At 39.9% G+C, this 20,636-nt stretch overlaps 2 protein-coding genes across 9 annotated transcripts in view; one reads left to right on the top strand and one right to left on the bottom strand.

Moving 5' to 3' along the window:
- ABCD3 (ATP binding cassette subfamily D member 3) overlaps positions 1 to 4,961 on the bottom strand; it is a 45,766-nt gene extending 40,805 nt beyond the window's left edge. The window contains exons 1-2 of one of the 2 annotated variants that reach the window (XM_027651771.1): positions 4,901 to 4,961; positions 399 to 465 (exon numbers count right to left, since the gene is read on the bottom strand). In XM_027651771.1, the coding sequence (XP_027507572.1) occupies positions 399 to 465; positions 4,901 to 4,946 (113 nt within the window). In that variant the 5' untranslated portion in view covers positions 4,947 to 4,961. Of the gene's footprint in view, positions 1 to 398; positions 470 to 3,670; positions 3,704 to 4,900 lie in introns of those variants that run through there. The other variant, XM_027651772.1, reaches the window with a different exon arrangement.
- A 5,140-nt stretch (positions 4,962 to 10,101) lies between these two features.
- ARHGAP29 (Rho GTPase activating protein 29) overlaps positions 10,102 to 20,636 on the top strand; it is a 49,587-nt gene continuing 39,052 nt past the window's right edge. For 5 of the 7 annotated variants that reach the window (XM_027651444.1, XM_027651447.1, XM_027651449.1 and 2 more), the window contains exons 1-2: positions 10,680 to 10,891; positions 12,854 to 13,200. In XM_027651444.1, the coding sequence (XP_027507245.1) occupies positions 12,939 to 13,200 (262 nt within the window). In that variant the 5' untranslated portion in view covers positions 10,680 to 10,891; positions 12,854 to 12,938. Of the gene's footprint in view, positions 10,166 to 10,679; positions 10,892 to 12,853; positions 13,201 to 20,636 lie in introns of those variants that run through there. The other 2 variants (XM_027651445.1, XM_027651446.1) reach the window with 2 other exon arrangements.

Below are 20,636 nucleotides of genomic sequence, written 5' to 3' on the forward strand. Positions count from 1 at the left end.
GAATCTCATTACAGTATATGTGACTCTCAGATATCAAAAGTAGTGAGAGAGGTAAAAAAAAGAAGAAAAAAAAAGGAGTAATTCTTTGCAGTGTCTGTTTGTCAAGCTGGGAACTCTCCCTGCTACAGGATCTTGTGTTTGCTAAAAATTTAGTGTTAGGAGAGGATGACACATGTACATAGGAGAGGAATTCACTGAGAATTACTAGATATACAGAAGTCATGCTTGGCTCAGGAAGTTTCTCAGCTGCAAATGGCTGCAAGCTCAGGAATATATTCCTGTCCAATGTTTCATATCTCTCTTAAGTATCCATTCATGGCTATTATGAGAAGCAGGATACTGGTTCTATTGGACTCTTGGTCTTACCCAGCCTAGTCATTCTTATTTTGAAGCCTTACCTGTTTCCAGTCCCATAGTTCCTTCTGTGTAAATTCTGTGTTCTCGGTTTTTTATTGATGAAAAATCCTTGCTTAAGAGATAAAGTACCAGAGATTATTAAAAAAAAATCCCTTATACTATTGAGATTAATGCATAGCTGAATAAATTTCCTACACTAATGCCTTCACTTTTGAGTATTTTCAGTCACATATGGATTCTGGCAGGTTATGTGAAGGACATGATCTTTAATGGTGGTGTCTTTCACTATTACATACTTGCTACACTGTGATAAACTATGTTATAAAAAAGAAATCATTCTATAGTACCTTTAGATATGTGAGTAAAAAGATAAATATGGATGTCAATTATTAGTTTCTTTTTGAAACATTAACTGTCTATGTCTATATTCTGAACATAGCAGTAAATATATATGAAGAAAAGATATCTGTTGCTTATAAAGTACATGTACACATGTGACCATAAAAAGCAGTACATATTTCTCCTTTTTATTTCCTTTCCAATTTCTACTTGTCAGAGAAAATTTTTGTTTCTCTGTCTGATTTTGACCAGTGTTGTTGATTTTCTGCGTATCTCCTACCTTTGAAGTCTTTTAGCGTTATCTCTGAGGATTTTCTTTTAGATTTTCAGCTTCCAGCCCTTACAAGAGCATTCTCTGACGTACCTTTTGATGTTTTTGTAGGTCACTGACATACAGATTTACCTGCCAGAGGACTTCAAAGCCTGTAATGCTTGGCAGCCAAGCCTGTCTCAGATTTTTCTATTGGTTGGAAGAAGTTACTGAAATTAGATGGCAAATGCTCCAGCAACACTGGAGTCACATTCCTACGCTAAAGAAGATTGCCAGTGTGGCTTTCTTGATTATATGCTGCTTCATGGCTGCATCTTGAACTGGAAGCTATCTGTCTGAAGAGGATGGTCTCCAAAGCTGCTCCACACAACAGCAGCAGGGTGACAAGGAGGGAACTGCCCCAGGTTTGTGGCCTGCCTTTGGTAAAGACCTCTGGTTCTAGAAGAATGGAATTTTCATCTCTGTAGACTTGTACCTACTTGGACTGCTCTTCCCCAAGCAGCTACTAGCACTGTCTACCAAAGCAAAAGGACTATCTGCAGTCACCTTGACACAACATGAGGCCTAAGCATTCTCACAGGGGCATCCCATCTTTGTGAATCATGGGGCAAGCTGGGGTACTCTCAGGGAATCCCCATGTGTGCCTGTTGCCTAAAATTGGCTCTTAAATGAAACCTCTAAGACTCAGTTTTTGAGGTTTTTTACTTGTTGTTGACCTATAACTGTAAGCATCATATTCGATTATTTTACCTGGGCAAGATGACAGAAATAGATCAGTTCTATTACTTTAACCCTTCTGTGATTAGTATCATATTTCAAAATATATACTGTTCTTTTAGATACAACAATTATATTTTCTCATTATATACGCATAAAATAATAATGGTCCTGATTTTGTACATATTATTCAGTAAAGAGTTTCTGGAAAAGCAGAAACTGGCTTCCATTACACAAGAAAATGTTAAATAATATAAAATAACATGGCATTTAAAACAAGGCTGGAGTCTGTTCTCACATCTGTTATTCAAATATTATATTGCCATAGCATCTGTCGTCTTGCAGCTAATCAGATTCATCATTACTATTTAAAACAAAAACAGGAAACAAAACAGACAAACCACTGTTGGTGTTGGATTAGGAATTTTTGGGCCAAATCCAGTGAGAAACTGATGGGCTATAACACTTGGTGTCCCAGCCCATGGCCTGCAGGGAATTCTGCATTAGGCATCTACACTCCCTGTATTGTGAATGAGAAGATTTAAGAGCCTCATTATAGGACAGCTGAACAACCTGTGCCCTGAGCAAAGAGCAGTTAAGGTCAGTAGGAAATCCCCGTCAGGAATTCAGGTGCTGCACCAAGGCTGAGAGCCACTCAGGAATCGTTCTTGGGACCAAACATCTACAACTGTTCTATCAGAAACTGTACAGAGTACACTAATTTTACTGAAGCTTTTGTAGAGTAGTTCAGGGGTTAGCATACTCAAAGATATGCCAGAGGCATCTAGTAACTTGCTCACCTTTAAGGGGCCCATACCTGTATGTTTTCTGTTCGCATTTATTTGTATGAGATCTGTTCACATGGTCAAGTCTCACAACTGCATGGCAGATGTTTCTTTCCTCTGTTTGTAATTATATCACCTGAGTGAAGATCCAATATTTTGAAAGAAACTAAATACTGGGTACATAAGCCCAGTTAGAGTAGTGAGTCTTCTCCCAGAAGCTTTGTCTGAAACTCATATTCATGATCAAGAAGCATTCATAATTGGCAGTGACAGAGTGACCAGATTTTTTTAGATGAGAAATGCCACCAATGAGTTATGTAAACTGTTATGTAGGACTAGGAGCAGAGCCCTCTCCTGATGCTAGTCTAGAGACATGCTACAAAATTCTCATGACAATATTGCCTCAGGAAACTGATCTGCATTCACTGACACAAAAGACACAGGCAACAGCACTGTACTTTCAAAACCTATAAACACATCATAATCACTTTAGCAATTTCATTGAACAATATTATACCCTCTAACATATATATGCACCCTAGTGCTCAATAAAATGTGATGTCATTTTAAAGACCTCAGTTAATACAGGTGATTAAAACTACTGTATCACAAAATAGATTGTAATACTTAATTTGTTAAGAAGATGTTAGAAAGAACTTGGCTGAGATATTCAGGTTATAAAGTCCAGGATGAAAACTACAGAATGAGCTCCTTGCAAAAAAAGTACTTCCTCAGGTAATGTGACCAGCATATGAAATTCTGTAAAGCTTTAGATCAGCCGTACATTATAGCTGGATTATGTTTTCCTAGCCTTGCTAATATCATGGTTAGATGCTGCCTCTATAGTTAGAAAGAAGAGTAATCACATAGCTCTACTTTGGCAAAGAGCTTAATTATCTCTGAGCTTTAGTAAGGGTAAAGTATACCTTGTTCTGTACTGATGAGAATAACTTTTATTTTCCAGTCCTTTCTGGTCCTGAAGTACCAAATAGTGGCCATTAATTACACACAGGAGAATGCAGTTCATCACCTTTCCCTCGCAGTATCTGAGCACTCCCCTAGCGCAGTTCGGATATATCTGTTGTAACAACACACAGAGCGAGGACGCTTCGATTTCACTGTGATTAGCTCGATTGTCCATACCAGCCAAAATCAGCCAGCTTTGTGCTTTAATTACACTCATTAAATAAGGTTCACTTACTTTATTATGAGGATACATATACTGAGAATATCTTATCTTGGTCCAGTTGCAGTAAAAGACAGTGTTTTTCTCATATAATTGCAAGTAGCTAGAAATAGCTTTGGTTTAACTCTTCTTGTGTATGTTTTCTTTCCCCCTCCACCCAAGCTGGGGAAAAAACGCCCAGAAAACCTACAGAATTGTATCTGAAACAGTTAAATTGACATAAAAACTGAATATGAAACAGTTTCTTCCTGCACAAACTGCTGAGATATCAACAGTGCTGATCTTTAGCTGAATCTCGCTTTTTTTGTCTAGGCTCCAACGTAAAAATATGAACCCTGGCAACAAAACTGCATGTGGAAGCCAAGTAGAGTCCCTGAGACTAGCACAGAAAATCCTAAGCCACAATGAGAAAAACTATTCCAGCTTCCCCTAAAGCAGGTTGTGAGGTTACAGCTCCCTACCCCATCACAAACTAGTACACTCGGGTTTGCCAGCATCAAGGCAAGCCGTGCTTGCTGTGTTGGCAAAATGATCTCAGTGAAATGCAAGACCTTTAACCATAAGAGTTCTTTTAACCTAGACCATTTTTTCAGGTCTGGATTTGAACAATTATGACACAACATCAGTGGCAGGAGAAGGAAGGAAGTGGCAAAGCATAGATCTGGAAATAGAAACCACTTAATCACATGTAGTGCATTTGATTCCTACTTAAGGACCTTACCTGCTCTCCCAACCTGAAGTACACTCAATTTTTCCTCTAACAATTGTTCTTTGCCAGAAAGAACAATGTATGTCAAATAGTTCTGAAACTATGGAGGATTACGGGGTTTATTTGCTACATTTGAATTTACTTAACCATTGTGTTAATAATCAGTCAAATTTGGGGGAAGGAAAAGTTTCTAGCCATGCTATTTTTTTAACCTTATTTATCAAACACTATAACTACTAAAACCTGTCAAGAACAAACAGATGAGTTTTTGCTTTAAGGCTGAGAGCAGCGACAGTCAGTGCTTTCAGAAGGACTTTGTATGCTTCAGAGCAGTGAGACAGAAACCCCGCCAGCAGCAAGAGCCCTCCCCAGCACCCTGCAGGCCTGGCACCACAAGGGCTTTCAGAAACTGGGTGACACTGTCTCTGTATCGTATAATCTACTTCCAACCCTTCATTCAAATCACAAAGCCAGCAGAAGCTGCATCACAACCCCGTTCTCCTGCAAGGCAAATCCAGCATGACAGTTTTCCTTACCACCTCTCTCAGCTTGCAGGCAGTAGCCCTGCTGCCCAGAGCACATCAGACCAACAGCCGCCCAGCTGACAGCCTTTGGCAAGATACCACCGACAAGGAGTTCCCACCCAAACCTCCTGTTCCCTGTAGAAACAGGCTGTTTCTCTGCTAACCCTTAATTGTTGGGCTTTCTCTCCCTTAAATCCTGCTGGTACCGGTAGGGCAGGTGGGGCTAACCGAGCCAGGGTGGTTAGCTTCAGGCCTCCTGGCTCCCAGAGCAGCAGGTCGCTGTGCCGTAATTACTGTTGGTTAATAGTGTGTTTGGCAAGCTGCGAATGTTCTGGAAGTTGTTTCCTTCATACAGTCTTCCTCTCATTCCTCACCACCCACTGTTCTCCTTGGCAATTGCTAGTTAAGGTGGAAGTTTTTTAAGAAACTGCTTGTTAAAAGTTAGGAAATGGGGTGCTGCCCATGCCATTGGCAATCCTTTTCCCCAGAGGATTAGCAAATGGAGTTGTTCTGTGTCCAGTTGCATTTCTCACATCATGCTTCCAACCTTGCATAATTTTTGAGGAATAATTTAGGATGTTATGTAGCTCATCCTGAGCAGTGCAGGATGCCATATAAAGATAGGGAAGACCAGAGAATGAGCTTTAAATTAGATCAGTTGAACTAACTGAAAAGAAAAAGTCAATAATTTGGGGGCATCAGGTTTGAGAATAACGGCTCTGCATTAAGCTAAAAAACAGCTAGATCTTCTGAGACAAAAACCAGGCAATAATTGTGAAATAGAGGAGAGATTAGTGGATAAGAGGGCTATTAACAAGGGGAGAGGTGATTGAGTGATATCTCCCATAGAAAAGAGGCCTAGTTCATCGTGCTAAAAAGCATGAAGGGATTTATCTTGGGGGTGAATTGCGTTGAGCCATTAAACAAAAAATACATTTTTTAATACCTGCTAAAGCTATAAATTTCATTTTCTTTGCTCATTTTTTGAAGTGTTTTGTGGTCTGCCTTGAAGATTAGGACTGAGAAGAGAGAGATGGCTGTGAGAAGGGAGATGGTGTGAGAAACACGTCTGCAGGACATGGGGTGCTCCTGTTTTCTATCAGTTGCCTCTGCAGGTTCATTCCAGTGCATAGTGGCTGCTGCAGTTTCACCCACGTAGCTCCCCTAAGGGCATTTGGTGCACTGACTGAAATGTAGGATGTTCTAGGAAGAGTGCATGAATCTTATATCTTGATGGTTTCTCAGGTATGTGGGTGGCATTTACTACAATCAGAAAGAGGATCTTGTGAGAGAAAAAAATAAATCTTCTATAAATCATCAGTAGATGCAGTGGGGCTGGGGGATCAATTTTCTGAGTTTTCTCAGATTTTATACAAATAATTTTCAGACTGTTCATTAAAACTTAAAATATAGCAGTCGGCAAAGTTGTGTTTTAGCAAAAATGTCACATTATTTCCTTTAACAGAAGCTGAGTCTTGAATGGTTTTCTGATATACCGATTATGTTAGCCTTTTGCAGGAGCCTGTATATAAATTCTTAAAAAGAAATGGTTTATGGAAATACTTCTTGAGAGCAGAATTCTGCTCACTGGAATGTAAGCAGAGGGTGGAAACTTCTACCAAGTTACCTCTGAGAGTAGTTCGTTAAAAATTATTTAAAGTCATGCTCAGTGTGTGGCCAGGCTCGGGGTTCTTGCTGTTACTTCCCTTGCAGACTTGGCTGTTAACAATAGTAACAAATATCTAGCTCTGTATCGAATGCTTATTGCTCACAGCAAGCGATATACTCATAATTTATGTCTTCCAATTAGTCTAGAATATCTGGCACTTCTGCAAATACATAGAATACAGACAGTATTTTGAAACTGATTCCTCAACTAAAGTCACTTTCCCAGTTCTAGTTACATTAATGGTGCAACCTAGAAATGTTTCTTTTCTTAACAGTGATGGAAGCTGCAATGTAGAACAGCTTTCATCATGCAGGTACTTCTTTAAATTTCAAAGTGACTTTTTGTGTGAGTAAAGTACTGTTTAGCACTAAGAAGAAAGAAACGTACTGGGAGTTTGTTTTTCTATTGGTTTGTCTTTTATATTGTAACAGAGATCTGCTATTGCTTTTATTTAACTGTGTACACATGCTCTATCAGGAAAAAAACCCTGTTAAAAGAATCATACCAGTGGCTATTAATGAGTTAGAGATTGCAGTGGCTGCTCTCAGGAAAAATCAGCATTTGAAATGAAAACAAATTCAATTTTGATGTCTCTTCTTAGAGATTGTACTGTTGTTGAGATTGTACTATTTTTATTGCCCCAGTCTTCCCTAATTGCCTAATAACTGATTATTCAGTGAAAGAACTGATTATTTGTTCCAAGTAAACTATGATAGTTGGATAAAGTGCAGAAAAAGGTGACTTTAAGCAACCTTTCACCTGCTCAGCTTCTGTTTATGCCCTGAAGCCTGCATTAGTGATGCTGTAGATTATACTTGGCTAAAAAAGGGGCGTTAGCCCTGTAAACTAGTAAAGGATGACCAACATACAGCAGCTGTCAGACCCTTAATCCTCCTTCCAGTTTATCTGCTGCAGCAAAAGTTGCAACCTGTGATGTACACAGGGCCTTTTATGCAAGCCATATTTTCTTGAAGGTAGATCTGTAAGTTCCATTTCTCTTTCATGTAATATTTTCCAAGGCAGTTTAGGAGGTAATCAACACTAGACAGTCTGGGACATGGTTGCAGCTGTTTTGTGCTAGATTTGATTCAGGAGTAATGTGGAAGACTGTATTAAATTTGGCAGCCAAACTGAAAATGGGGAGGAAAAAAGCTCTGAACAACGAAAATGCAAAAGGACAATTGTTTGTTGTTTTACTTTGAGGAAAACCCAAAACTTCATTTAACATTCCCATAATGTGGCAGATGTGGGCTCAAATCCTATTTTCAAAAGACGTTTGAAGCTAGGCCTCCCACAATGAAGAACACTTTTATGTTTCAAATCAAAAGTAACTCAAAAATATTTCAAAAGTATAAAAACATGTAATCCTAGTATTTCTACTTCTTTGTCACTTTTAGTTTGACATCTGGGACTGGTTTGTTTGGGGTTTTTTTTCAAACAAACAATTCACCAATAGATTTGCTGAATTCTTATACGGACACAGGTTAGCTTATGTGGGAGCTGAGATGAGAGAGACAAGACTAACACATGGAGGGGCTGAGGCATAACGAAGTGTATGTCTACTTCAGAAACAGTGAAAGGACTAGAGGTGGGTATGTACTTGGAAGAGCTCAGTTTATTCTTCCTAGCATTTTCTAAAACGTGCCTGGGAATGGTATAGTTATGGCAAGATGAAGTCCCTCCTATTTTCAAGAAGCATGTCTGTAAGGACAAGACAATCTGCTGTAGCTACATGATTTTCTTTTGAACAAAGATTTGACAGACCAAATGGTATCCACTGCTTTGTATTGTATCTATTGATAAGTATAGGTGGAATTTCTTGTTTATCTTTTTTGTTGCTATTGAATGCTTATCTAATGGTTTCAATGACTTTTCCCACAATAAACCTTTAATGCTTTTTCTGATGATGTGATTGCTGGTTGTACTATTTAACTTGCATTCCCTGCCATAGTTCCTTGCTTTCACATTAAATTAGTTTACAATTGTTTACTCTGGCCTGATTTTGACATCTGCAGGATCAATTAAATGAATGATCAAAATCTTTTTGAAGCTCGGGGTATTGTTTTCTTTGTTTGCTTTTTTTAGAAACTTAAAGAATTTATAACACTGTAAATGTCTGAATTTACATCACACTTTATTTAGGATTTTTTAAGGTGAAGAAAAGGTATTGAACAGTGCTTAGCATTGACACTAGAGATAAGAAATGTCACAACTTGTTTTAGTTTGGTTGCTTAGTTTAAGGGTTTGTAAATTCCAAAAGAAATTGAATAGAATTCTTCCAAAAGAATAAATTATGGCAAATACGGAGAGGAAGGATGAACCAAGGAGAACATTGGTGCTCTAACACAAACTCTTGCATGGGTAGTGTGCTGGAATGGCTGGAGAAAGGATGCAAGGATGGGGAAATTCCAGAAGTAAAGCCTGAAACTGGTAGGTAGAGGAACTGGGCTAAGAACTAGATACTGAGGACTTCGATACTTTATTGAAAGTATGTCCCATTCCAGAGCTTGGGCATTGGATCTAAGGTTGCTGAATTTAAATGGTCTTTTAATATTGAGGAAGAAATTGTGGGTCTGTAGTCCCTGCCTCTAGAAGATGGAAAAACTACTGTTACCATCAGTCACTGTGAAATCATGTAAGAGAAGTCTGCACTGAGGTAGAAAGGTCCTTGTGTCACTGGGAACTATTTGAATTTCTGCATGACAATGATGCAAACAGCTGCTTTTCCAAATTCTCCTTAAGCTGAAAAATGTGCACATTATCTGCACATGTAAATAAATTCAGAAGCAAAATTATGCCAAAATTTGGGCTGCCTGGATAGCTGAATCCACTCCTATCCTGCAGGCATAGACTGATGTTGTATTTCGACTTTGTTACTGGTTATATTTTCTTAAGTAGCCAACAGTTTGTCAAGGAATAAAAGCAGGCTGAGTATAGTAGAAAGCAAAGTGTGTGTCTGTGCACGCACACATTTCTCACTCGTAACAATACTGGAAGCTGTACAATGAATGATAAACTGGATTCAGGAGTAGAAAGCGTGGGAGGTTGAGCATGAGAAATATATTCTCTTTGCCACGGTGTTTTTGTTTCTCGTTGGGCAAATCACTTAAAAGTAAATCCTGTTTTGCCAAACACCACGTAGCCTGAATTTGGACTTTTCCTCGCTTCTGAAGCTTGTTTTGTGTACACCAGTCGCTCCTGCGCAGCTCCTTTCCCCGAGCTTTGCCCACACGCCAAAGGCGCGGTCGGTCTCCGCTCCTCGCACGAGACGGGGGCCGGGCGGGCGCTGCTGGCGGGGCCGCAGCCGGCGCTCGGAGAGGCCGCCGGGGCGGGATCCGGAGGGCGCCTCGTCCGCTCCTGCGCCCGCCCGGCCATTGTTCCCTCACCGGCCCCTCGCGCCCCCGGCTCCGCGAGCGCGGAGGGCGCGTGTCCCGCGCGCGGCCCCGCCCCCGGGGCGGTGCCGGCCAATGGCGGGGCGGGGGCGGTGCCGGGGGCGTCGCGCGGGGCGCGCGGCGAGGAGGGGAGCGATTCATGGGCAGCGGGGCGGCCGCGCCACGGGCCCGCGGGGCCCGGCCCGGCTGCTGCCTGCGCTCGGCCGCCGCTCTCCGGTAAGGGCCGGCGGAGGGAGCGGGGACGCGCCGGGACGGGACGGGGGTGTCGCCTATCGCCGCCGGGAGGAGCTGCGGGCGAGCGTGTGGGGCAGGGCGGCGGTGAGTGGCCGGGGCAGCGGGGGCGGCTGGAGGGGCCCGGCGCTCCGCTCCCTCTGCCGGTGCGGGTCTGACCCCTCCGAGCCCCACTGCCCCGCCCGGCGCTGCCCGGCGCGGTGCCGGGCGGTTCCCCGAGCGCCCACCTCCGCCCTGCCCCGCTACCTGCGGCGGGGCTGTGCGGGCTGGCGGGCTCTGCCGCGGGGCGGGGCCGAGCGCCGACCCCCGCCCGGGGCACTGGGGGCGGCCCTGCCCTCGGCCCGCCGGCGACGTGGCCCCTTTTCCTTTTTACCTTCTTTTTTTTTTTTTTTTCCCCCCGTTCTTTTTCCTTTCTTCCCCTCCCTACCGGAGAAATTGTGCTGGGAGAGCAAATTTCTGAAATATCTGGCGCTTTAGTTTTTTTCCTTTTTTTTTTTTTCCATCGGGACTGGCAATGGCTCGCTCTGAGCCGGAGGAGTCTGGAGGCGTTTATAGCAAAGCTGGTGGACGCTTTTCGTTTTCAAAGCCAGAGTCTCCTGAAGAAATATGAAACACTTCTCAGTAATGAAAGGCATGTGTTCTGGGAGAGAAACTTTTCTGCCTTGTAACATAGGAGGAACAGACGTAAGGGCTGATATTTACTAGGAAAAGGTGCCTGTTGTACTAAGCTGCTCGGTTTTCCTTATGCTGCTGCTTTACAGCAGAAGTTTCTCTCAAGTTTTTCTAATTCAGAAACGCTTTGTCATCACTCTTATAATTTTTACAGTGCTGGCATTATTGTACTGCTTGTACAAAAAAAAAAAAAAAGCAACATCTCTAAAATAACACATCTTTAAAAGCGTGGACTTGCCACTGGAACAGGTCTAACACATCATGCTACTTAAAGTTGACTTTGAAGCTGGTAGACTTAAAAGAGGCTTGTCTTTTAAATAATATGAAAATATCTGTCTCGATATAAATAGATATCACACTTGTTAAAAGGAGGGAAGGTTATGTGGCTTGTTTTGCCTTAATTGCAAGGTGGAATTGCAAAGCAGCTTTATAGCCATGAGAATTATATGTGGGAACAGAAGAAACTTGCTTAAACACTGTGTTTAATGTAAACCTCACTTCAGTCTACTTGAGGTGTTTGGAATTGCTTAATTATCTGCATTATTTGTATAGTGTCATGTGTACTCTTATAGGTACAGACTTAAAACAGTAAACAGAAATTAGAGCAGTTAATTTGTGTTAAATTCTGAAGTCTTCTTCCCCCTCCCCCCAGCACATGCTCCCTGGAAGGCCTGCCAGATTAATTACAAAAACAACTGCTTTGACCACATTTCCTCTGATATTTTTAAATTGCAAAGAGAAATAAAGCAGAAATAATGGAAAAATAATTGAAGTGCATTAGAGTAATGCCTATAGAAATTCATAGAGGGAGTGTTCAAAGTGTTAAAGGTGCTACTGTTTCAGTTGGTCTAACCAAACACATGCAGGAGAACCCGTTTCAACCTGCATGTTTTAGTTCTTAATAACTTCTATTTTTAGGTAAAATAATTTATTTTGAGAAATTACTGCAGATGTATCTGCGACCTACGTTAACTTTCTAGCTGTCATGTTCCAATTTGGTTTTTGGTTTTTTTCTCTGGGTGTTTACACTGGATTGTAAACACTGAGAATTTCTCCTGGTGTTGAGAGAACAACAGCAGGCGTTGTGGGAGCTGCTGGAAGCGTACCTGACTCTGCCACCTGCAGTTTGCTGCTTTGAAATGAATCGCTTAACCCAACATGGCGAAATTAGCAGTAGCTTTCTCTTTTTTTTCTAAATGAAAGGAATGCAGGTAGTTGCTTACTTATACTCCCCTAAATTTGTGCATTTTTATGGTAGAACTTTTAAGGTGGACCAAAACAGAGCAACATCTTTCAAGATAACTGCACTGAGATTTGCAGATAAACTTTGATACTAGAATATTTTTCAATCTCTCCACTTTCCTATGTTTTTCCTTTGATTGCTCTTCATAATAAAAGATAGCAGCCTGAAAAACCCACATAACTTCTTTCAGGATGTTTTCCTTTGTGGGACAAACTGTGATAGGTCATGATGACTTGCTTGGCACAATCTACACAAAGAAAACTCATCCTATCAGATTAAGGCTATTATTTTAAGAGACAGGATGCTGAATACAGCTTGGTGGTTCATGCAAGAGGGGATGTTGCTCATGGTCTATATCACATCAGGTGTTTTTGCAATTATATTCAGTTGTAATAACATTTCATGGTAAAGAATAGGTCTTGGTAAATATAAAGAATGTGATTTTTAAGGTTTGCAGAATAAGTATTCATGGCAGAAGCTTTTCTTATGAAATAAGCATGCATCATAAATAGCTTTTGAAATAATTTCTACATACCATTGATTTCTTTTATGCAACAATCTACGTGCTGTATGAATTTAAATAACTTCAAACAGTCGAAAACCTTTATAATACTCAGTTCAGCGTTGTAATGCAAAGCAGTATCATCTTGAAAGAAGTTTTGGATCTCGTCAGTACTAAAGTATTGCTTTGTATATATTTCTGTACTAATCAGCATTTTTCCTTCTCCTCCACCTCCTTCCCCCTCCCCAATTTTCAGGGGTTTCACCTTTGGCTCATCAAATGGGCATTAAGTGACAGTGAGTGTTACCTGCGAGAGCTCCATAAGCGTGGCGGCTGCTGGGATGTTGCGACAGAACGGCGGAAGTAACAAGCGTGGTTTGGGATTAGCCCGACTGTCTACCTCCAACTTCTTCACCATCTCTAATTCGGGAAATTGGGGAATGGGGCGCAGCACCAAGAGCAGCTCTCTGAGCAGCATTAGCTCCAATTCTGACTGCTATGATAATCCTGTTGTGGATCCAGAGTATATCATGCAACTGGTGAATGATGTCAGAAAATTTGCAGATGTGCTACTCTACTTGAAGGAAGCCATTCTTTCAGAAGGTGTGTCAGTTGTTCTTAATTCTTAGATTTTATGAAACTCTTATAAGTCATATGTTTTAACTAGTGTTTACTGTGGTTGTTCCCCCCTACCCTTTACCATTTATCCTCCCTTCCTCTCCCCTCCCCACCCCCAGCATGATGATTACGGGAAATCGTGGTTTTTAGTTTGGGTTCTGTATTTCCTCATCACAACAGTGCAATCTCTTTCATAATCGTAACAAGGGAAAACAGGCTCTTAGCATCCTGCCTAGGCAGATGCTGAAAGTTAGTGAGACCATCAACTGATTAGTCTTTAACTGCTTGAATGTTTTTTCCAATTCCAAACAATTCTCTTACTATTTTGGTGATGTTTCAGTTTTCTAGGCTGGTTTTGTTTGGTTTTTCAAAGTCTTAAATGCTAGTAATTTGAGTTTTAAGGTAGAATGTAACTGCACTTTATTCCTTTGCAAGAGAGGTATTTACCATCTTCTGCCAGCAGGTGGAAACTGCAAATTTTCTCGCTCGTGAGAGGTGTGTGTTATTGTGTGTTTCTGTTCCATTAGGGAAATGGCATTAGTGTGGTTTTGGTCATCAGGAGGAAAGCTTTTATCTAATTTCTACAGAAATATTATTAGGTTAATAGCTGACATGACATCCAGAGCAGTTTTGTGTAAGATGTCCTGAGTGCTGAGCATTTGCAGTCACCTCTGTGTTCAAGTGAGTGTGCACACAGCTGAAATACCACTGCCAAAAGGTGTAAACAATTAACAAAGCAATAATTTGACACTAGTGATCACTTTGTGTCCACAAAGTTTTTGCTGAGCACACAGGATGAACGGTTATTTGTGAGGTTGGGTGTCTGGTGCCTACTGATGCTGAAATGGGCATCCTGTAGAAAAGGACTGCCAAAATATTAGTGTTCCAGTTGCCATGCAGCAGCAGTTAATTAACGTTCAGTTTAAAATTTTGAACTCAGAAGATCCAAAAAGTTAACATGGAAGACATGGAGTTGTTGTCTTATTTTGTACTACATTATAGAATTCATTTGTGAAACAGTGTTGTCCATTTAAAGGAGAGATGTCCATATAAAGCAGAGATATTTCTTGTCCACAGTTGGGAGTGTTCTTTTGACCTCTGTCCCTATAATACAGTGAGTTCTGTAATATTGGGCTTGCGTATTGCGGGCTGGAGACAACATCCTGGAAACTGCATACTCTGGTTTGCATTTCTTTGTCTTACTAATCTTTGGAAATGTTTACAATTGTCCAAAAATTAACAAAAACTTATGAAAGTTGTTCTTACACGTGAAATTCTGGTTTTTAATGCTTGCAGCTTACCACCATCCTGAAATTAGTTGCATTAATTATTCCAAGGTTGAATCAATTGCAGGGATGGGAAATTTATTTCTTCCTTTTTATACAGCATTAATCTATCAACTGGATGTAGGCTTTGTTGGATAGTAAAACTTTGCTCTAAAATTTATTAAATATGAAGCAAAATTAAGTTTTGCTGCTAGCTATGGGGGAAAAAAAGTGTATTTTGGTGTGCATACGCTGCATGTGTCTGCAGGCAGTTCAGAAGTGGCAAATGTAAAGGGTGTAACAGGGTTGCATCAGTGTTTGTATTTGCCTTTTAAGTGTTCCTAGAGTCTTTCAGCCTCTAACCACTATTCCCTCAACTTCTACATCAACTATTAATTGTATTGTTGCCTCTCTGGCAGATTTGTCTAAACTCTTCTGATGCACAGTAGCTTCACTTTTGACCACATGACTCTCCGTTGTCCAGGGCCGACCGTTCCGCTGGGGGGTCTGTGTTGGCAGGGGGGTCTGTGCCTTGTGTTACCTGCTTGTGTTACCTGAGCTGCCATGGAAGAGCCCAGCAGTTATTTGCCCGTGGTTCATTTAACGTTCATCTGATGTAGTGATGCAATCTTGGATGAAAACTCTAAGATATTTTGGATGATAACATACATCCGTGTCTAAATTAGATCATAAGTGCCTTGGGCTTACAGACCTGAACTGTTTTGTTACAGTGTTAATGCAAGTTGATATGTAACGTGAAAAGTAAGCTGAGATCTCTTTTAAAGGGAGTGTTACATAAATGAAATGGATGTCAAGGCTATTTCTCTTTGCATTTCTTATGCTAATATGATTTAGTTTCTTACAGTAGTCTAATTGTCATAATGCTGAATAAATTTTGGATACCTTTCAACAAAGGTAAACCCAGCATTGTAGTTTAGTTTGATTATTTTTCAGACTCTTGCTCAACAAAGTTTTCTGTATAAACTGAAATCTAAAAACTTGGAACCTCTTTGCTGTACCAATTAGGAAATGTGTTTCTTAATGATACTGCATATAAACCCCAGCCCCCACCTCAAAAAAGCCCTAACCCACAACCAACCAAACAAAACACCCTAAACCTACAAACAAAACACCCTCTGAATGTACCTGCAGAGTTTAAAAGTTTGTTATCTGTTTGGACATGAGGGAGCTGCTGTTGCCTCTTGTGTTGAGTGAAATACCTTGTGTTCCATACACTTCAGTTCTTGCTGTCTTCTTTTAAATTCCTTTTTGAATCTTGGCCTTGTATTCATTTAATATAACATTCTGTTATTAATCATGCAACCTAAGGTATAGGATCAAGATACTTTACCATTGTCTTCATTAAGAAGAGCTCTGGGCAGTTTTTGAACCTAGGTCAATGTGGTGTTTCATGAGAAATTTTGTATTTAATTCTACTTGATGACAGGCTGAAACTGTAGCTGTTGTTAGTGCAGCTGATGCAGTTAGTGCATCCATCTCTTGGTCCAGTCTTCAGGTGAATTTCCAGATGAGCAAGATTGTCTCGTGGCTGATATTAGTAAGGATAGTTCTGTTGTCATCGTGGTTTTGTGTTTGAACTGAAAGGTTGTCTTCGTTTGTGTCATTTGCATTTTATGAAGTCAGAGATAATTGAAATATATTAAGGAGACTAAAAATAAGTTAATCTTCTTTCTTTTCTGATGAGAAGAAAATGAAAACAAAATCTCTGCCTGGAAGGCCAGGCTTGAGAGTATATGTTGAATTAACTTAGAGGACTCAGATCATTACCTGTAATTTGTGCTACACTTAGAGTGAGAATCTAATTGATGCCTTCAACTTGTACCCCTCTTTGGAAAGGTAGGACATACAGTGAAGTACAGTCTAAAGTCTGGAGCCATCTGTGTTCTTCAGAGGTAGTGGCACTCAAGATAAGAACCTCCCATGGTAAAAAATGTTTTAGGAACTGAGAAATTGTTTGCCTCCCATGGAGACCTGCTGAGGGCTTAACCGCCTGACCACAGTATTGAAAATACTTAAGAATTTGAAGTGTGTGAGGTATATTTAAGGTAGAAGAGGTTAGTTCTTGTCCTAAAGCAAGGGGTTAATGCATCTGCAAGTAAACTATGTTGAATTTTGAGGCTGGGTGGCTTCTATATGTGTAGTACATTCTTTTGAAGAATAGGAGATGTGGGATAATTGCTATATACTGTCCAATCTTTCCCAAAGATAAGGATGCCTGTACCTCATAGAAGTTGTATAGGAAGCACATAAGCCACTTTTTGGGAAAAAATATGCAGGACCTACCTCTTACAAACTTGTATTAGAGAATCTATCAGTGCAAAAATAGTATTGCTTATTGCATTATTATGCGAAGTTGAGAATCTATTTAATAGGTATTTATGTATCAGATTGATGACTACAGTCTGTGCTTTTACTTTATAGAATAAATTTTACTGTTGGCAAATAATACCACTGTATGGTCTTTGCTTAAATGAAATTCATTTACTCAAGTGTAAAAGGACCACACAAAAGAATATTTAGGACAGTAAAATATCTTCTAACTAGGAACTCAGACTTAGTATTTCACCTTTAAACAGTACCTAGTAACTTTTACTTGTATTGCATTAGAGAGGAGGAAAGCGTTCCTGTTTCCTTACTCTGAAGATGGTTAGCTACTAGTTTTGTGACATCTGCTTTTTTTTTTATTTTTTTTTTTAAGGAATGTAATGTATACTGTAAGGTCTGCCCATGGGACTGTGGGAAATACTGTGTTTCATTACGAATAGCTCTCAGGCTAAAATTTGCATGTGGTTTAAAAGTGCAGGAGTAATTACACTTTAATATATAGTCTTCTAGACTGTACTTTAGAATATATTTTGGAATTATTGCTTACTTTATCACGAACTTTGAAGTAATCTTCAAAGTGTCATATTGTGTGCTTCATGTGGGTAATTCTGCATCCTTTTCATGAGCAAAAACTTTTTTCCTCAAGTTCATCCCATCTTCAACTAATGTAAATTGTAGTTCTTTCTGAAATGCTAGTATGCTCTTTTTCCAGATATTTTAGAAACTAGAGTAGTAAGATAAAACCTCTTACCCTTCCTCGCTAATTTCTCTATGAGGATCAGATTTTGCCTATGATTTCTTAGAGTTTATAAGTTTTTTTATAAAGTTATAAGTCTTCTTTAAAACTGAAGCAGAGTAACAATACTGGTGAAGCTGGATGGCCTGGTCAGGAATGTCTGCATCCTCTGTATGGTAGCACCAATACTTTCAAAAGAATCAGGAATGCTGCCTAACTTGAAACCTATCAGGTCCTTATTTTTGAAGGATAAGATATTCAGCCCAGTGGGACAATTTTAGAGGTGTGTCAAGTTAAATAGTTTCCTGAAAATAAGGAACTTGTAATCTCTAGTGACTTCAAAACCTTCTTTTAGCACCGTGGAGATTGGTGTTAATCGCATGCTACACTAAAAGCCAGAAGCCATTTGCTGAATATAGTGCCTGAGGTTTGAAGATGAATGATTTCTCTTCAGCCCTTCCTGGCTTGATAATGTATACTGTCTGTATTTTTAGTATAATTAAGGCACTGTAGTATTTTTAGCATTTGATTTTTATTTCTATATTTTCATATAGTCTAAAATATTAATGTCCTTCTTCTGAGGTGGCGTTTGTGAAAGTCAGTTTGCTCTGTTTCATTAAGGAAATCTGAAGTTCATTACCTATTGCAGTGAAGATTACAGATTGAATTTATGATAATTTATAATACTGGGTGTAATTTTACTGTTTGTTCTTTATTCCAATTTTGATGTTTCTCAGTGAAAGGTGCTGTCTTTGATACACCCTTAAACTAGATGTATTTACCTGTCTAATGACACCTGATACTATGAATGCTTGGTAGGTGGGCAAACTGCTCTAAATAAGGATCTCATAAAGTGTTTACCTTTCTTTGCAACAGTTTCTGGAAGGAATGTTTTGGGGGGTTATATTTATTTTGTTTCGAGGGAAGGTGGACTGATTTCTTTAAACTTTTTGTGGAAGATGGTTCTGGTTTTCTGCTCAGTAGTATTTTGTGTGATAAATAAAAAACCTTTATGAGAGAAGGATAAGTAAAATGCTACCAGGGCAGCTAACTTTTGGAGACTCTGAGAACACAGCAATTATCAAATGTGTAAACAATCTGCTTGTGAATTATTAAATGACCTTTGAGACTCTTAGAAAAAGGCAGAGGAATCCATGTGGCACAGTGTAGCACATTGGTCCTCTTATTCCATGTAGCACAAAAAAAGAAGGGGGGGAAACAAACTAGTTAGGAGCTAATAAATCATATTATAGAATTAAAAGTATTTGAGGATGTTGAAAAATAGTCTGAAGTGGAATTTTAATGTTTTTCACTTCCGGAATCTACCAAAGTGTAATTTACTTGCAATATCTGAAGAAAAATTCTGTGATATGTTACTATTCAAACTCTATTAAAACTTGGTCCACAAGGAACTAACTGCATGCTTTTTAATATATCAGCCTGTAATAAGATTATTCATCCTCTTGCTGAACCAAATTAGGTGTTAAAAGGTGAATTCCGACTATTTGAATTTGCTGCTTTGGGTGTTACTGTTCCCATGGCAGAGTTAGCAGAAGTGTCCTTGTGAGCTACAGTACCAGGGAGGCCAGGACTAAACCAGGCTTTGACAGGTATAAGGCAGCTGGAAGGAGTGACTTCTGAAGGTGCTCCTGCCAAAATTCCTTTTTTTCCCTCCCCACCAACAGCTGAATTGTTGGTAACTGGTTCTGTAACTTAAAATCTACAAGATGCATCTAAAACCACTGTTTTATCTGTTTAGGACTCTATTTTAAACATGTTAATAATCTATTTCCACAGCAACTTATGGAAGAAACTGAAGTGTGAGCTACTGTGATCTCACTGCTGCATCTTCCTGGCACTAACAGTAGTTCTTTGGTGACTGCATAGCAAGCCAGCTTTGGGGGCTTATCTGCCTGAAATCTAGTCCCAGGAAGAAAAAGAACTAGGTTTTAGCAAGATGAGTTCCATGTGCTGACTGTAAGGTTGTACTGAGAACCAGTCGAGAGGGAAAAGGTGGCTGGCCAAGGAACAAGGGGCCAGAGGTTAAAATGGAACAAGACTGTGAGCTCTAGGCAAAATTGGTGTGGCATTCCACCCTGGCATCCCAGCATACACTGCTATACCCTGTACCAATTCTTTTGTGTCCCTTACTGAATGTGAAGTTTGATGGGGGTATACGAAAGGTGGGGTGGTGGTGGGGAGAACAGCAAGCAGAAAACGCCCTTTTGTAGATGGCAAATTAATCGATCACTTTGGCTCTGAGCTTTTGGCATATTTGAATTTGACAGTCTCTTTTAAACTCACCTTCCTAAAACCCATTTCTTATGTGCAAAGTCATATGTGCTTCCGATCTTTCCGACCTGGAAGTTCATTAGTACACCCTTTCACATACCTCCAAGTAGTAGTCACTGCTAAATATTAGTTCTGTCAATTTGAAATTGTTCTTTCACAAATCTGAAATAGTCTTTCTAGAAGCTAAAAGACGTAAAGTATGTAAACAAGGATAAGAACAAAGTAAATACTTCCTTAAATTTTTTTAACAAGTAAAATTACAAACCTAAAGCTAATAATAGTGGGTTTGCTTTGTTGGGCTTTTGGGGGTTTTTTAACAGCTTCTGGTGTGTTTTTTATGGCAAAACTCAAAGGAAGAAATTATTTGGGTATATGAACTGCTTCTCTTAGTGGAGTTCTAGGACCACAGCAAGCCAGAGACATCCTGGTCATTTTCCCATGCTTCCCTTACTTTCACACCCATGCTTCCCTTACTTTCTTGGTCCCTCACATGAACAGAAAGCACTGAGATCCCTGCCTGTGAATCCTGTTCCTGTCCAGTGCCAGATTCCTCAAACTTGAGAGGTTCTGCAAAGAAAACAGAAATTTGTACAGTGTGAATGAAGACAAACCCATAACAATCCAACAAAAAGTAGTTTGCTTGTCTCCCATAAACTTTGACTGTATAGCTGCAATCATGCTTTTCTCCAGGAATGTTTCACTTAAGCTGGGAGAGAGAACTTTCTGCCTTTCTTTCCATTTCACTCCAGGTGATTCCACAATCTATTTTGGCCAAGCCTTCT

Source organism: Corapipo altera, unplaced genomic scaffold, assembly GCF_003945725.1.
Source record: "Corapipo altera isolate COAL_440 unplaced genomic scaffold, ASM394572v1 57, whole genome shotgun sequence".
Lineage (NCBI taxonomy): Eukaryota > Metazoa > Chordata > Aves > Passeriformes > Pipridae > Corapipo > Corapipo altera.